This window comes from Phytophthora sojae (genome assembly GCF_000149755.1).
Source record: "Phytophthora sojae unplaced genomic scaffold PHYSOscaffold_4, whole genome shotgun sequence".
Lineage (NCBI taxonomy): Eukaryota > Oomycota > Peronosporomycetes > Peronosporales > Peronosporaceae > Phytophthora > Phytophthora sojae.
In genome coordinates, this window is record NW_009258118.1 from 3,899,854 (window position 1) to 3,917,610 (window position 17,757).

The 17,757-nt window shown below is 53.0% G+C and overlaps 5 protein-coding genes across 5 annotated transcripts; 2 read left to right on the top strand and 3 right to left on the bottom strand.

The window, feature by feature from the left end:
• Positions 1–6: 6 nt before the first annotated feature.
• On the bottom strand, positions 7–2,644 carry PHYSODRAFT_500078 (hypothetical protein; the record flags this gene model as incomplete). The annotated part of the gene is made up of 6 exons (XM_009528535.1): positions 7–394; positions 602–1,416; positions 1,521–1,856; positions 1,923–2,284; positions 2,359–2,443; positions 2,510–2,644. The coding sequence occupies 6 exons, from the start codon at positions 2,642–2,644 to the stop codon at positions 7–9; spliced, it is 2,121 nt and encodes a 706-aa protein (XP_009526830.1).
• Positions 2,645–3,326: 682 nt separating this feature from the next.
• On the bottom strand, positions 3,327–5,015 carry PHYSODRAFT_503160 (hypothetical protein; the record flags this gene model as incomplete). The annotated part of the gene is made up of 2 exons (XM_009528536.1): positions 3,327–4,308; positions 4,366–5,015. 2 exons carry the CDS (start codon positions 5,013–5,015, stop codon positions 3,327–3,329), a joined length of 1,632 nt encoding a protein of 543 aa, XP_009526831.1.
• A 1,535-nt stretch (positions 5,016–6,550) lies between these two features.
• Positions 6,551–6,850, top strand: PHYSODRAFT_504190 (hypothetical protein; the record flags this gene model as incomplete). The annotated part of the gene is made up of 1 exon (XM_009528537.1): positions 6,551–6,850. The coding sequence occupies one exon, from the start codon at positions 6,551–6,553 to the stop codon at positions 6,848–6,850; it is 300 nt and encodes a 99-aa protein (XP_009526832.1).
• A 516-nt stretch (positions 6,851–7,366) lies between these two features.
• On the top strand, positions 7,367–8,320 carry PHYSODRAFT_500421 (hypothetical protein; the record flags this gene model as incomplete). The annotated part of the gene is made up of 2 exons (XM_009528538.1): positions 7,367–7,851; positions 8,080–8,320. The coding sequence occupies 2 exons, from the start codon at positions 7,367–7,369 to the stop codon at positions 8,318–8,320; spliced, it is 726 nt and encodes a 241-aa protein (XP_009526833.1).
• A 7,572-nt stretch (positions 8,321–15,892) lies between these two features.
• Positions 15,893–16,315, bottom strand: PHYSODRAFT_409292 (hypothetical protein; the record flags this gene model as incomplete). The annotated part of the gene is made up of 1 exon (XM_009528539.1): positions 15,893–16,315. A coding segment is annotated over one exon (423 nt), but the record flags the coding sequence as incomplete, so codon positions are not given.
• Positions 16,316–17,757: the final 1,442 nt, after the last annotated feature.

Below are 17,757 nucleotides of genomic sequence, written 5' to 3' on the forward strand. Positions count from 1 at the left end.
CCGGCGTTAGCTGTTGAGTGCCAGTGTTGTTATGGTAGGGAACTTGCAAGGAATACGTAAGATGCTGTTGCTCTCGCGTCGAGCAATCTCCTCCTCCGTTTCTTCGGTCAGAGGAGGGAAAAGCGGGGAGTCGTGGAGGGCTATAGCCAAATCCTCACCGAATGCATCGTCGAAATCCTCCTCGTCGTCATCATAGCCGTCAGATGCCCCCAGTCGGAGACTGAGTAGCTCTGTCGTCTGCCGGATCTGCCCCACCATCGTCGTAATATCAGCCAACGCTGCTGGAATCAAGTCCAAAGTCAGCTCCGTTCGACTGAGCTTCCGCGAGATCGAGTCGATGGTTCGACGACCCCCGTTTGGCAAGTCCACAGTTCGTCGAGGACCATCGAGCGTCCTTCGAGGACCTGGAGGCAAGTCCAGTGTTCGTCGAGGTCCAGGTGGCGAGTTGCTGGTTAGACTCTGGCCGAGTGGTAAGTCAATCGTGCGACGAGACAGATTAGTGGTTCGCGCAGTGTTCGCTGGTGCGGTTCGAGGTGGCTGGGTCGATTGTCTTGATAACCCGGAACTTTTGCTGGTTGAGCTTGGTGTAGGGCGCTTCGACAGCAGACTTTTTGCACTGGATCCGCTGATGAGTCCGGAATACTGTGCCAAGTCCCGAGTGCTGTCTGTTGCGAACACTGGTTCGATGAACGAGCGCTGCGAGTCTTCCCGAGTTGAAGGGCGAACACGAGCTTGACGCGGAACAAGAGCACGAGACATTCGACGCACGGGCTTCGATGCGCGGTCGGCAATGTCTTTGAGTTTATCTCCCAGCTTCTTGGCGCGGTATATGGTGCGGAGCGACACGGACATCCGCCGCTGCTTGAGCGACTTCTCTACGACCATCGTGAGCTGATTGTGCACCTTTGCTTTCTCCGTGGGTGACGTGATGTTCATGTTGTCAAGCTGCCGTTTGATCACCGTTCTCTTCATTCTTTCTCCGAATTCTGGATACTCTGCGGCGATCTCGTTGAACGCATGCTTACTGAGCACGTTCAAGTCGCAGATATTGACGGCGCGCACAGTGTTCGTACGTCGTACGTCGATGACAAGTGCCGTCTCACCGAAGAAATTCCCGTCTCGCAAGTAAATTCGCTTGTCCGAATCCCCGCAGTCGGGAATCAAGATCTCGACGAGGCCCTTACGGACGATGAACATCTCCTTGCCGATGTCGTCGCAATAGATGATGGTGTCACCTGGCAAGTACACAGCGGTTTCCAGTGCTAGGCAAACCTTACCCAAGAACCGCGAGTCGGAGCCAGCGAAGAACGGGACGGTGTTCACCAAATCCTTGTACAGATGAAGCGCGATGGTCGTCTTGAGCGGCCTGGAGATACCAGGCTGGTTCAGGAGCATCATGTCGGAATACGCGCGTTGCTGTTGCCAAATGCAAGCGTGAGTGAGTACATATCCAAAAACACGAGCTTCTGAAGGCTAATGGGGAGGTGTGTTCCTAAGAGAGAAGGGGTCGAACAACTTACGTTGATCCAGAGGTAGTCGTAGTTTCTGCGAACGCGGTGCTGCAGCTCCTCCGGCAGCTCGTAGTATTTCATCTCAGCCTTGATCATGTCCATGCGATTGCGGAACTGCGCCTTTTGTTGATCCCAGCTCATCAACAAGGCGAGGACATTCCCAAAGAGGAAAGACGAAAAGACTGTGCCGAGCATGAACACCGTGATGCTCGTGTAGTAGAGCTCGATGTTGGCGCTAACTTCGGGGTTGCGAAGCTTCGCGATGCTCGAGTATGTGGTGCTCTCACCAATCCCTAAAAACATAAGCATGATGATGTGGATACATTGTACATACATCGGTGCCAACTAAGAGAGAGAAATATGTCAGCCTTCTCGTTGGTATCAAGAAATTATGTCGTAACAAATACGTACATCCTCTTCGCTGCAATATACTTCACCTTGTTCTCCATAGCATTCATTGAACAAGCTCGCCCAAATGCACGCGAACAGATGCAGCCCCATGGCGAGGCCGAGAAAGCTGACAATGAGGTTGTAGTACTTGGCGTACTCGCGGAGGTACTTCAGGAGGCGACCTATCCGTAGCAGTTTGGGGATCTTCTGGAGTTTTACGATCTTCAATGACTTCCCCGACGATGAGACGAATAACACCAAAGGGAAGTTGGAGATGAGATCAACGATGAACCACGAGTGGAAGTACTTGCGCGCGACTTTCTTAGGATCCATCACCACCTCGCCATTTGACACGATACCCGTCCGTAGAGTCATGACCATATCTGTGAGAGCACAAGAAAAACAATGAGTGAGTACATTCCGATGCGGTTATCCCCACTCTTCGACGCCGACGAACCTGTGATGAAATATACGTCAATAAATGTGTTCATGCCGCTGAGTCCACTCCAGTCGATAAACTGAAATCCGATTATGAATGGAATCTGTATCAAACATACACAGTATTAGCGTGGCAGAAGGTTTGAATTGCATACCGAAGAAGGACTTACCATTGCGCACACATAAATTACCAGACACACAGTCGTAACCTCCCAAGCTCGGCGCAACTTGGAGTTCGGGTGGATCATAAACCGACTAGTGTTGAGCTTCCGATCGTGGTAGATGTCGATCGAGTGCGCGTTCATCGACTTGGCCAGTACTGCCAGCTTGCTCACCATCTTCCAACTGCGATGTCTGTTCTTTTTAGTGAATTCAATCGACCGCATTGTATCGAGTGCTGCATCATCGTTCGGATGGGCTGCTTTGTCGTTATCTGCTTCGTTTTCCTTGGGTTCTGGCGCCTTTAACATGATCTGCGGGAGCTCGGGGCCTAAAGCTGTCGTCGGGTCTGCTACTGCGACTTGTAAGGCTTCTTGGGGGATTATGGGCGACGACAGTTTGGCCAGTAGGTCAGCTTCTTGTTGAGGCGTTGTCATCTCCGCTTGGCCACCGGATGCCTCAATCGGGGCCTCGTTCTCGGCCGTCTCAGTCTCTCCCTCAGGCAGAACTCGGCTAGACGCGCTGATATCAGCGCTTGGCCCCTTGGCGCTCCCCATGTTGGACGGACTGCAGAATACGCTCTCGACTATTTAGCGCATTTCAAGCCCCCACATAGCCCCAAGTTGAAGCGGGTCGGTCGTTTTGCTGCCAGAAATAGGCTTTCGCGTCTTGTGCAGTTTTACTTGGATCGAAACGAATGCTACGAATAGCGTCTTGAACACATGAACGTCCGTCCATTGTAATGTGCTGGCGATGCTCTGAGGGCTACTGCAGTCGAAATGCAATTCTCTATTGGTTGTCTGTCTATTAAGTTCCTAACGCGTCGATCTACAGCACGCACTCGAACCACTTGACGGGCTTCTTGGCCGAGCTAAAGAGCCCGTCACCGTTGTAGAACGTCGTGTCGGCGTGGTTGAGTTTCGTGACGTAGAACTGATCGAGATAATGGTCACCGAACTGCTCGAGCGGGAATCCTCCGGCGCAGCTCTGGAACTCCACCATGCCGTCGTTCTTGCCCGACTTGTGGGGTAGCCCGGCACCGAGCAGGCAGTACATGGCTTGGTAGACGGAGAACAGTCCCGAGTACCCGTTACTGCACATGACAGCATGAACGCGCGTATGGTAGACCTCCTGCGCGGCCTCGTACTGGGTGTTGAGCTCGGTCGAGCTGTGCTCCTCGTCCTCATAAGCCAGTGACAGGGTAGCCCCTAGCACGGGGCATTGACCCGTGACATTGCCCAGGGCCTCCATCAGCACCGTGTGCTCGCCAGCGCAGGACTCCTGGGCGAAATCGGAGCCCATACTTCCCGTCATAGGCGGACTGGTGGCGATCCACGAGCTGCTGTTACCCAGGCTGCACTTGCCGTTGGCGATGGCGCTGGCCAGCATGAGGCCGCCCATGGAGTGCGTGACGATGATGGTGTCCGTGATCTCGGTCGGGGGGCCCGTCTCGACCAGCGACGTCGCGAGGTTGCACAACGTTTGCTGCTGAGTCTCATTGTTCCATCCCGTCTCCATGGAGTTCCAGATCATGTACTTGAAGGCGGTGCAGCACGGCGCGTGGTCGCTCAGGTTGCCCCAGTAGTAGTCGAACGAGTCCTGCAGCTCCTCCTTGGCGTAGTCGATGCCCAGACCGTGGATGAACAGACACGGACGCGGGGTCGTGCGGCACTTGCACGTGGCCGAGACCAGGTCGACGTCCGAGCCGAAGTCGAGACTGCGGGACTCGCTCTCAGGGATCGGCTCGCCCGTGAGCAGCGCGGCGGAGGTGGACGTCACCGCCGTGGCGTTCACCACCTTCTCACACTCGCTCTTGGCCTTGGCGCTGAGCTTGGGCGCCGTAATCTTCACGGGCGCGTCCAAGTACTTGACGGTGATCTCCATGTCACTGCCGTAAACGTGGACGCCTTCAGCTCCGGACGCGCACAGCGCCAGGTTCAGTCCTCCGAACTTGAGCTTGAACAGGTTCCCGGCCGAGCACTTGATGCGCTTGCCGTCCAGAGTCGCGTTGTACACGGACGTGGCGTCGTTGAGCGCGGGGATCATCAGGTCGAGGTGCGGCAGCATGTTGGACTCCAGACACTTGGAGGTGGAAGAAGTACCGGAGCTGACGTCGCTTCGGGTTTGGGTCTGAGTCTGGGATTGGTCCTCGTCGGTCTTGGTTTCGGTCGTGGTAGTGGCGTAGGCGACGCCGTCCACCAGCATGTAGCGCGTGAGCGTCGGGCCTTCGTTGAAGTCGGCGTATCCGTTGTACGTCACGCTGAGACCGTCGCGGGACACGACCGGGTTGGCGTACACGTCGAACGCCGACTCGCCGTACACCTGCATGGAGCCGCGCTTGAGCGTGAAGTGGAGCTTCAAGGACGGCCATTCCTTGGAGCTGGTGCGGAGGTCCCCGTGGACGGTTCCTTCGCCCTTGTTCGAGACTGCGGCGCCGGTAGTCGGGGTCGTGAAGACGGCGACTGCAGTGCAGACCAGTGCAATGCATCGGAGGGGACTCAACGATGACCACCGCATTCTACGTAAGCTTATTAGTGACGGGGTACCGAGTTCTTGGTAGATTGGTGGCAAAATATATAATGAGCAGCAGCTGTGAGCGGAGAGCGAAGCTGCCCGTACGGTTCGGCGATGGGAGGGAGACAGAGCCTGCTAGCACAGAATAGGCAAGAGAACAAGCGTTTTTGTGTATGCTCATGCACAGAACCAAACAGAGGGACTCTGTGCATGGTAGCAGACTCTACAAATACCAATCACAAGAAAACAGATGCAAAGTGCTGATTCACAACATCGCCAATGTCTTGGTGGCGAGTACAGCTGTCGACGTCCGGGCTTCTGGACGTCGACTGGACGTCAGCAACACCTCGTTATCGACGTCGCCTTGACGTCCCTTGACACCCTACCAAATTAAGCCATATAATTGGCCAAAAAGGTTGTTTGAACGCCAATCAGAAGCTCGCCATGTCTTAGCTCGTCCATGCCACATTCACGAAGCAAGCTGTGCGGATGGACAAGATCTCAAATGCCGGAGCGCCGTCCATTTCCTGCGTGAGTGAGCTTCAGATCAACGACCAGTGGTCTGTTGTCGGCTCATCCTCCAATTCGCCGCCCAGATCGAAGTCCATACTCACGGGCCTGTGAGCATGGAAGCTCATTCCGATATGCGAGGCCACGTCTGGCCGGTGGCTAGCCCCCCTCCAAGAAGCTGCGCAACACCGTCGTCTTCAAGAAGCCGTCCAGCGTCGCCTTCAAGAAGCCGCCCAGCGTCGTCGCCAAAGCCACCTCGGAAAAAGGCAAGAAAACCAACTCCAACAAAAACCTCTCCGCGGAGACCAGCACGAAGCCGCCCAACTCCATCCAAGACAACTACACCAAGAGGAGCTCTTTCAAGGACAAGTACCCCGTCGGGACCAACGCGTGTAAGGCTGACTGCGCCATCCGAAACCCGCATGCAAAATGCAGCCCGGTTAAACCATTCAGCTTTCAGCCCAAGCTCACACGAACAACTTCAACAGGACCCGACCGCCAAAGGCGTCACGAGTTGCCCGGCTGGAAGGGCATTTGAGGCCCCTAAGCAGCGGGACAAGGCGTACTGGCAGTTCGTCGTATGTGTGGTAGACGACAAGTACAAAGATATTCCAAGGCAAGACCTCACCCGCGACCACGCCAAGAGCTTTTATTGCTTTGGATGCAAGGAGGAGCTTTCCATCAAGAAGGGAAAGAGTTTGGTTGGCCCCCACATGCGGAAATCCCACATCGAGGCCTTACGGGCTTTCAAAGAAAATGAGCGGCATGAAGCAGCCCTGAAAGAATCGAACCAACTGGTGAACTTGTTTGAACGAGAAGATGAATCGGAACAGAGCTTCTTCGAGGGCATTTTGTCGGAATGGGTGGGTACGGATTTGCGACCTACAAGTATCATCGGCGACAGAGGATTCGCGAAGGCGATAAGGTTTGCAAACAGCGCAACCACTGTTCTTGAGATCCCGTCGAGACAAACGGTCGCGCTCCGTGTCCACGAAAATGCTTCAGAGCGCCGTTTGTCACTGCGAGTGATGCTGGTGAGCGACGACGAATGTGACTTCTATTCGGCCTCGTCGGATATTTGGACTTCGATAAAGTGTGAAAGCTTTATAAGCTTAACGGTTCACTACCTTGACAGCCTGTTCAACATGAAGTCGTGGACACTTGAAGTTACCTCTATTCCTGGAAAACACGATGGAGAAGACATTGCAGATGTACTGTTACGTTGCTTTGCGTGGTGGCGTCTGGACCCCAAGAAGTGTGTTCGATTTCTACGAGATGCTGCGTCGAACATGAAACGTGGATGCACCCTCCTTGGGCTCAATCATTGATCATGCGCAGCGCACTCACTTCACCTCGTTGTAGCCGCGGCGCTTCTGCAGAAAGGAGATGAACGCAAGAAGGCGATAGCAGTTACTGATGGTGCCAGCACCGGTGTTAGTCCTGGCGAAGTTGGCAGTACTCTCGGCAACGACGTCTGTGTGCGCAGTGAGCAGTATGTGGAAACGGAAACCCAGTGGATAGATGAGCAGCTGGATGCCTTGGAAAATGGCCCGGACTCGGACGACGACGGTGAAGACGAAGAGTTTATTAGTGAAGCTGATATTGATGCGCTTTGCGGGGAAGTTGCCAGTTTTGTTGCAGAAGCCGAGAAATCAGCGGCTATGGAAATTAGCTCGGCTGATATGGAGCTGGTTAGCAAAACGGTTCGAAGGTTCCGAAAGCTGGCGGACTACTTCCATCGCTCACAAAAGGCTCGCAATCGACTAGATGAGCTGCAGTCTACTCGAAAAGAGCCCCTAAAAGTGTTGATCGATTGCCCGACGAGATGGAACAGCACAATGGTTATGCTCCAGCGCTGTTTGGATTTGCAGCCTGCGGTGAAAGATTTTTTCCTGTACATTAAGTCGGAAGAAGGCGAGAAGGAGTTTAACGATCGATCTACAAAAAAGTTGAAGATTCCAAGTGCCAAGCAGTGGTTCATGATTCAGTGCCTGGTCGAGCTGTTGGCCCCGTTCAGCGTTGCCACCACTATGCTCGATGGAGAGACCTATCCTACGCTGATATCTCTTCATCTTTTCATCTCTTCACTCAAACGATCGCTGGACAACCAACAAATATTTGATGTTCTCTATACAAGTGTCGAGAAGGAGGCATACGCAATGGAAGTGCTATCCATCATGCAATCCGTCCGCCGAAGCTTTTCAGCCTTGTTGAAGCAGCGGTTTGATAAGGAGGCAGACCCCGACCTTTTGTGGATATCGTTGCTTGACCACTACATGACGAATTCGGCGATTTTCACTGCGGATGAATATGAGAAGGCGCGGGAGCAGTTTGCCGATGAGATGTTCGTGCTAAAGAAGAAGTCTGCTTTGGTTCACAACGACGCAGCTCGTTCTCAAAGCCCTGAAAAGCGAATGACTGATGCTACAGACCGCGCTCGACAGAGCTTCCTAAAGATGTTGTACGGATCGAGAACGTCAAGATCACCAGCTGCGACGCACGACAAGTTAAAGACTGACTGCGAGTGGGAGCTAAGCAGCTACTTGAAGCAGTCGAGCGAGGCGGAGGTCAAAGCTCCCGACAAGCCCCCATCGGCTTTGTCGTGGTGGAAGCAGAACCATTCAAAATTTCCGACTATTGCTGTTCTTGCTCGCAAGTGGCTTGGATGCATCGCTACATCGGTGCCCTTAGAGCGCGCGTTTTCCACTGCAGGTAACACAGTAACAAAACGACGTTGTTCGCTGAAGGCTAGCACAGTTCGGGATATTGTGTTTATGGCTCAAAATGGAGCAGCATGATATGTATCTAGTTAGTGATGACAACACTGTAACTAACATGTATAATGTTTGTATGCGTCTTCATAACGAAACTTCTTCACGTATGTAACTCATTTCAATGGTGCTTCTGCGATAGTATTGAATGAAGATGGTAGAGCGCTTCTGCAATTTTGGGCCACACCATCGGATCCAGAGACACACAAGCCGTGCACAAGTCCGGCATCGATTGAACTAACCTGATGAAAACTAAACAGCGCCACCATCTAGATGATGACCACCTCAGAGACTTTGTGGTCTGAGTCAATATCCCCGCAGCCTTTTGCGTGTGAATACGAAATGACATGCTGACCAACACGGGCAGTACGACTCCGACCAAGAACATGTCGACGTACACACACCACCTCCAGCGCCATCCACCGCGACATGCCAACGCCGGCCGTCATCTCGTCGTCTTCTCGCTTAGCTGTGAGATTGGTCTCTAGGCTGGAGGCAAGCTGGACGTTATCGACTTCAAGTCTCGATGCAGTACTTAAGTCTCAAGCGAGTGGAGGTACGTGAGCACGTACGCCGCGTTCCGAGCGATCGTCAACTTGCTGATCTCGAAGCCTGTGGTGTTTTCACACACACTCAGCAACGCGCGTAAGTCGCCGCCCTCCATAATCTCCGAGACGGCGCATAAGTCCGTCAGTGAGTCCCAAGCCATGCCCGCGAACGGGACACTGCGCGCGTGCTCGAGCGTCGCCGTGAGCTTCACGTCAGCCAAGAGTGCGTCCACGTGCTTGACGCTCTTGCGCACTTTCAGCAGCAGCATCTAGACCGAAACAAGCCGATGGTTGAACAGGCATCTCTGGAGTCGTCGATGGACTTGGCTTCCGACTCCATGAGGGAGAATGGGACCTGTGAAGTTGTTCTCTTCCTCGCGCTCAGTGTCGTGAGACTGGTTAGTCTGGCCGACTGTCGGTCATTGCCGCACGTCGTACGGGCCTACTCAGAGGAGGGGTCAGCTGAGTTGACGATCAACTTGGCCACGTTGGCGGCTAGGTATGGCGTGTCTGTCACCACGAAGTTGTAGCCTTCCTGCAAGTCACGGGAACACAACCTAGAGGTGATGTGAGTTCGCTGACAACGCATCAGGCCACAAGACAAGCGGCACAGCACACGACCAAGAGAGTTCTGCTATCTGAGACTACCTGTGTATTATCGGCGCGTAGGCCTAAGGGTAGAGAATCCGATCCCTTAGAAGGTGGCAATCTAGCGTTCCTGAGCTTGTAGTCAACTACGGTAGTCGAGCTAACATGCCACATAATAGAATGCGAGCCACCAAATGCAATGAAGCAGCCCCCACAAGTGGCATCTCACTATTTCGAAATAGTGACCAAGCGGGTGGTGTCAAGGGGGCGTTGATCAGACGTCCGTTGGCGACTTTTGACGTCTGGGTGTTAACCTTCGATAACACCGGACGTCGACAGCTCTAGTGGCGAGCGCCAACAACATGGGCATCTTCACTAAGGGGGCGGACACTCGCGCGTTGGCTCCCGCCTGCGGACTTAGCGACGGCACTTCGGGGGGCCCGCCCCTCTCTCGCTTCGCTCGGGGAGCGCCGCTGCGCGGCCTGCCCCACCCCCTCGTGTCTTACGCTAAGTCCTCGGCTCGGCCAGGCGCGGTGTCTAGGAAAAAAAAATATCGGGTTGCAGCGCTCGCGTTCGCTCGCTCGCACAGACACGCCCCCGCCTAATCGGCGGGTGTTGGTGGTCAGTGAATGCACTGAGTGAGCCTCGCGCTCGCGTTCGCTCGCCCTCGTCCGTATTCAGCCTCATGTAGTTTAGTCATGCTAATACTTTGTCTAAACGGTTCTGTAAGGGCAAGTTTACACGCAACGCTTGCGCTTACTCCCTCTTGCCTCCATAATTGCTCAAATAGTATTGTGGAAACCGATTAGATTGTCCGAGCGGATTAGCTGATAAAGCAGCGTTCATGAGGGATTTGACTAGTAGTAATCGAGGATTCCTATGATTTCATATGGCATCGGTGAGGGTATAAATCGGTGTAAGGTTAATAAAATAGGGGTTGCCTCATTACCGCCTGCAATGCGAGGAACGACCACTTACCGCCACGAGCTAATGTTTCGCGCACCTACTAACGAGGAATAGCATCGCGTGCATTAAATACGCTTCTGTGAGCAGTCGATATGTACTGTACTGCTATCTATTTATCAAGTTGTGAAGTCATGTATTTGCGCTGTCATTTCTCGTCAGCATTAGCGTTTGTTGGTTTTACTTTAAATCGGCCGCCGAGTGGGTGCCGGACATTCGGGCTGATTAGCATGCAAATCAGCCGTCCAAGGCTTTGTAAGTCGTGGAGTAGCTAAATCAGCTTGCCACATCGTGATGTAGGCACAACAGACTGCTCTGTCAAATCAGAGTACAAATCTTAGGCTGTCGATCTAATTAGGAGGTCGGATTTGCTAAATCCGACTTGATTATGCTTAATCATCTGCTTAATCAACCGATTTATACTCCAATTAGACAATATAATCGGTTTCCACAATACAAACAAACACTCGTTGATCCATCTACAAGCTAGCTATGCTCTACTAGTACCTTTTAAGTTACCGCAGGCGGCGTGCAGCTTGGCGCACCAGGGAAGCGAGGTGTTGGGCGCGGCGAACGGCGGAGGCCCTGCCGCGGAGCAATGAGGGGTAGGCGGCGTTTTCGGAAATGAGCAACTCGAGCTACTCGGCCTCGAAAATGATAGACAGGTGGGATATGCTAGCCATCCTCGGATGTGTTTTTGGCGAACATAGCCATCCTCTCAGTTTTGTGCTAGCAGCCATTATCATAACCGGGGTCCGGACGCGGTCTCCGTCGTGCGCACGTATAACCGTTGTTATTGCCCTAGCCACCGGTACAAATAAGACAGTTATCTACCCCCGTGTCCTCGTCACACCCATGCCCTGCACAGCTTGCTTACGTCCTCTCTTGCTCTCAACGACTCCATCGAGCGGTTCACTCCGCTTCCGGTTCGATCCATTCAAATCCCTGGCCAAGAACCGTCTTGCCATCACAGCAAGTTTTGCGTGGCAGTCGCAGCACGCTTGCTCTGATCGATGCCCTGGCGCAACACTCTCGAGCAACGCTTCACATCCACACTTCAGGCAAGTGGACAACATGTCGGATGGCAGCACATCGTCAATCCAGCAGTTCTCCGTGTAAAACCTCGGTAGGTAGACTAATACACTCAGGGACACTCTAATCCCACAAATATATACTGAATGATACTCTAATACCGTTCCTGCCTCTCCGGCCACGCCAACTCTTGGCGCTGCCAAGGAAACTCTCGGTCAATGCGCGATAAGCTCCCCGACAGGCATCCACACGCAGTCGAGCGTGTCCAGGCACTACAATAAGCTAGCTACACTTACCGAAGTCGGACTTGACCCTTGTTGGCTTTGGGCGAAGACTGTCTTTTTTTTACTGAGTTTTCTGAGGCCCTCGGGGTCTCGTTCTGGTCATCCTATGATGAGTCCTATGTTCCTATACAAATATCTAATGTCAACGATCGCAATAAGGCGATTCCGGACACATCAAATGGCGACCGCGGCTACACTAATAAGTGCAGCCGAAGTACGTAACTAAATGCATCTGTACCTAAAGTGGGTACCATGAAGCCTCGTTCGGGGTTCTATTAGGACCCGACGAGGCTTCGGCCACTGACTGTCACTCTACCGAGGAAAATGTCATCATCTAATCAGATCAACAGGAGCAGCATGGCCGAGGAATCTCTCATGCGTGTAGCGTTAGATGAGTCTGTGCGCCGCACCTACGAAAAAGCTTCTAACATTCGCCCTCAGAACACTTCGAGGGCATATACAAGCAAGCAGGACGAGTTCAAGCGGTGGTGTGACAACAAGGGCGCGGCTTTCAGTGATCTCACTCGGTACACAGTAACAGGGCCAAAACTTCACCTTTTTCTTGTGGAGTGCGTGATTGGGAGGGAAAAGCGACGAAAGGGTCACGGAGGGAGAAGCGAAAAAGTTGGTAAATCGACTGTCAACAGCTATGTCGCTGCCATGGTTGACTTGTGGCGGCAACAGAAACGACTGAATAGCAACAGCAACCCGTCTCCTCGAGATGGCGCTGTTACAGCACTTCTCAAAATTACTACGTACGAGGAGGACCAGCTGCGGCGTAAGAACTTTGCAGATCGAGGAGCTGATACTTTACTGGATGGCTACACAACAACGGATCAGCTACAACAGATTGCTCGCTACTTTTGGACCTCGTCGCACGACCCTGGAACTAGCATGAGGAATTTGCTGGCGTTCCTGTTGTCTCACTATGCGCTAATGCGTGGCGAGTCTGCTCGGCTGATGGAGCTAGCTGATCTTCACTCGATTGTACTGGAAAATGAAGGCTACAGTGTTTGTCGGGGATGGTCATGACACAAGGGAAAACCAACCAAGTTGGTCGTATTGAAGTGGGTGCATGTATGCGCAGTAAGAAACTGGAGATTTGTGGTCATGGATTGCTCGGATTCTATCTGTTTCGGCGATGGCACGTGGATAAAGAGTCGTTTCCTGATTTCACGAAGTCGGAACAATGGTATCCTATAAAACTGCTAAAAACTGGGAAAGATCCAACCAAGCCAATGTCGTACAAGGTTTATCGGGCGGCTATTGTTGACGCGCTCGACCACATCGGTCTACGCAGCAGGGCCAAAACACATCTAGGCAGAGGATCGGGCTCCCGAATGGCAGACCTTGGGGGTGCCAGTGAAGCTCAGATACGGCGCCTAGGGAGGTGGAATACTCAGGCGATGGAGAAATGTTACCTCACCTCACTCCCGAGAGAAGCAATGCGAACGCTTGAGGGCTTTGAACCAGGAAGAGGCAGTTATTTTCTGGCGCGTACTTGCGTAGATCCTGCCCAAGCTCTTCAGAAACGTATTTTTCCGTTGGTGGAGGAGTGACAGTCGAAGATGACTTCAGGTGAATGTGAACAGTCAATCGCGGCTGGTGGTTTTCTCGAGCTGCTTCAGTATCTGCGCACCGTAATTCTGCAGGATGCTGCCATTTGGTCCGAGCAAATGCCGGGACATCCGATTTGGAACAATGAGATCTTCAAGAGCGATGATTTTAAACAATTTCAGCTGGAAATGAAGAATGCCATGAACCACGTTAGTGACCCCACCAAGCGTCAGCTTGAGAAAGCCATGCCCGCGCTGAAATCGACGCTCGATGGTGTTCGACAGGAGATGAGAACATCATTGAGTGGTATTCGAAATAGCCTGGACGCGGTTGGTGAAAGTGTAGCAGATGTCATGGAAGTTCTTGCCCCACTCAGGAATGGATCAGCATTTGTGGAAGTTAAGATCGTGAATGGCTTACAATCGACAACCCCCAGCGCCACCCAAGCCGGATCCGGAGCTAGCACAGGTAGCAGTACACCGAGCGACCCCTCTGCGATTACCAGTTACAGACTCAGCCGGGGGCATTCAATCGGTTCGTGAGTTGTGGACCGAATGGACATGTGGCCTCCCTGGTGGTTATGTAGTTGAAACGCTGGAGCAACAGCTCGGTACCAAGTGGTGTGACCATCACGAGAGACGCTTCTTCAACCGACGACGAAAAATTGTTGATCTTGTAAAGACGGTCGCTAGCTGAGTTTGCAACCACGAGGCGTTCGACAAGTATCAGGCAGTCGAAGAGGCGATTAAGCGTGTTGACAGCATCCGCTGTATTCGCAAAAAATCGCTCAATTGGGTGTCTCAAAACGTAGCTGCAATTGCACATGAGCTCGGAGTACGAGACCAGGACGTTTAACATCAAGCACAACCGCGGTCATACGCGATAACTGCGCGCTTCAGATAAATTACAGCGGTAAATACAACTCTCAACATTGTGACTTTGCGGTAGGTGCCGCAGTGTAACTACCGCAGTGTGAGATCGCGGTAGCTACCACAGTGTGACTTCGCGGTAGCTACCGCAGTGTGAGATCGCGGTAGGTGGGTGCCGCAGTGTGGCTACCTAAGTGTGACTTCGCGGTTGAGCTGCCGTTTAGGCGAGGTGGTAGTTATTGAGGCAAAAGAGCTGTGATGAGGATCACATGCGAGGTCTCGATTGATGCAAATTACGTATATTGTTTTTAAACATGTTACTTACCCTGTTGAGGCCCACGTGCGACTCTGCTGTGGAGCTTGGAGCGGTAAGAAGCAGCTTTTGTAGCGTTAAAGTCTGTCGATATCCATTCACCCAATTTGTCCTCAATGGATTGTGGTTCGGCTACGTGCTTCGAGATTACATCCATGTAATGAAGCAGGTATAACCACAATCCACACTGTTTGATTGCTGTGGCTTTGTGTTGAAGGCAAAAGTCTTCCATTCAAATGCGTCAAATTCCTTTTCGTGAAGGTTAGACAGAAACCACTTGGTGACATCGAAGGCGTAGGCGGAACTATGAGCCCTTCGCAGCGAGTTGATATGATACACCTTCGGCGGCGCGGATTTTCAATTACGAGGAGGCTCCAATGCTTGCGGCCGGATACGGGAACTAGCATGTAGCGATAACGTTTCCAGTCGAATTGCTCAATCAGATTTTTGAGCAAGCGGCGTTTTTTTTTTGCGGTTTCAGTGTATATCGGGCCACCTCCATCGACAAGTAGAGTGTGGTCCCGTAACAACAGACCAACCCATCTTGCTTGAGTAGTCAATGGCCATCGACGTCATGAAAGAAAGTGGCAGCAAGCTATCCAAGTCCTCGCGGTAAAACCGGAAGCTTCTCCCGAACCCTGGCAGTCCACCCAAACGAGCAGCGCATCATCGTGCGACTTGCGCTGCCTCAAAACGCGACGGTTGGGTACACTGGGGGCGGAGGCTGGTCCTTTCGCGCTCGTTTCCTCGTATACACTACCGTCGGAACAGACTGAGCTTTCTGATTCCGAGCTTTGATATTTGTCACCCTCGAATCCCTCCTCGTAATGTGCACTCTTTCCGTTCGCATTATCGCTATCGTCCTCGTCATGCACGCTATCACTGTCCACATCTTCTCTATCACTCGAGTTTTCATCCACGTGTTCATTGCTCCCATTGCCACAAGCACTTGCGTCATCATGGTTCTCATTGTTCACTTCGTCACTAGCACTTGCTTCGTTATGGCACTCATTGTCCACATTGCCGCTACTCCTCTCCTCCTCAGCACTGGCCATATGTTCATTGGCTTCACCACTAATGCGTGTACCAACTTCACTAGCCGCATCCCCAATAACACCACTAACCAATCGGGTACCACGAGCTCCGTTGAATTTGTTCACAATTCGAACTTGACCGACGGCAGTATCGAGGTCTTGTTCGTGCTCAATAACTCGTAGTCGTTTCCGTGCAAAATCGCCCGTATGCGGAGTTGCCTCGATTGCGGTAGCCTCTCCACATGTAGGTACGTCGTCTTGGCTACACGCACTACACTCAACCGATGCCGATGTGGGTACAGTAGCCAGCCAGTAACAGTGATTCAGGTGAACAGTACTGACAGCACGATACTTCTCACGTTCTTGATACGTAGTCTTCAATTTGGGGTCTGAGTGCATGGCGTTACGAACGTAACTGCAGAGCGCTTGATCGGCGCTACGAACCCTCGTCACGCTGTCCGCAATGGCTGCGCTCACCTCAGCATCGGTGAACATTTTCATCTGTGTCGTAGCAGACCGCACATAAGCAGCCACATCACTAGAGATACCGACGACCCGCTGTCGGGCTGATGGAGACAGCTCTGACGCGATCTGCGCTCCCATGCATTCCACTATAGCCGCTGCCCGGCTCACAACGTCTTCAATCGCGCCCCCTCTAGTCGCTCGAGCGAGTGCGGTAACCTCGGCGGCGAGTACGGCACGCACCAGCTCCCCTCGGTACGTATCCAGCGCTTTATCCACAGTACTGTCCTGGTCGTTGGAGCTATTGCTGGCCTGCACTGCCGCCGAAGCTTCATGCACAACCTCCGGCGTCGATACGTCTGCACGCACCATCCGAGGGTATCGCGGACGGTCCTTGCGGCCATCCACGATGCCTTTTGGGTAGTCTTCCAGCGGGAAGGTGTCGTCAGCGTTGTTGAGAATGTACGTCTGTCGACGCGGCGGTTCTTCCGCCAGCCACAGCGAGCGCAAAGCTCTTCCTGCGCGAATTCGCAACCAGCCTTGTGCGGCTTTGTTCACTCCAGGTGCATCTTGGGCGGCTTGCTTCCGCGCAAACCGGGCAGCGCTGTCAGAGATCTCAGCGCCGGCTTCACCGGCATAAGCCCAGAAGCCTCTATGGCATCTCATCGGAGCTTGGTGCTTGTGCTGCAGAGCGGATATGCGGCTTTGACCTCTGTTCAGTCCAGATGCATGTGATTGGCTAAAATACAACTGGCTGTTATTACCCCCAGGTCCTCAGCTGGGCCCAATCACGTAGAGACCGGGTCCCGGCCGGACTCAGTCTGTGGCTGGGTTGATAACCCATCACTATCATGGACGGGAGGGACGAAAGAAGGGCGGGGATTGTATGGTCACTGTCGAAACGTATGCAGCGAGCTGCATGTTGCGGTCAATCGCCGCATGGCATCACAAAGCCCGACAATATGCGTCAGACACTGCGGCTCATTTTTGGATTTGCCGGAGAGCAAGACACGTGAAGAATAAGGTCTCACGTCGTTTCTAACGTTAACTGGTGACGTCCCGCCAGCATGCTTCACATTTTTTTTAATTTCTAGCCAACTCTACAGTATTGTAGCAACCTATCCAGGGCGGACTACCACCACGGTGGCTGCTGAGGCGGTTGGCTTGGAGATGAACAGACCTTTGATTCCTTCATGCCAGATGCACATGCACACATGTACTCACTGCCATCACTGTTGATCATTGGCCATCACCGTTGCCACTTTACCGCCGGTTGAGGCCGATTTCGACTTGCAATCGCTCAATCGTTGAAACGATTCGGTTGCCAATGGCACCAAGCGGAGATTTGCATCTAAGAACCCTGTGCTGCGCCAGTGCGAGCGTGCACTTTTCTTGCCTGTGGACGAACATGGCCGGCCAAAGCGTTGCTGTTGGCTTTGAAAGCAAGCAGAGATGACCCGGGACTCCGGCGGTCGCTGAAGGGTCTTTCGGTTGTGGTTGCGGGCACGCCAGGCCGTTGCGCTGTCTGCAAGTTGCATTCTGGCGGTAGCCGGTTGTTGAACATCATGTTCAACCGACACAAGCGATGGACTTCGCTTCCGAGCTCTCTCTCTACTACCGGCTGGAGTCCGTCCAGCCTGGACGACATTCCTTCGAGGAGGAGTTGGGGGACTGCACTGCCGCTCTTTGCATTGGACGCCAGGGTTTTAACACTTCGGTGGCCCTGCTGCAGCGCGAGGAAAAACGAGCTGGCGGCAAAGAAACCTCATCGAAAAAAATGGCGTGTCGCGAGATTTCGCGATGACAATTGACAA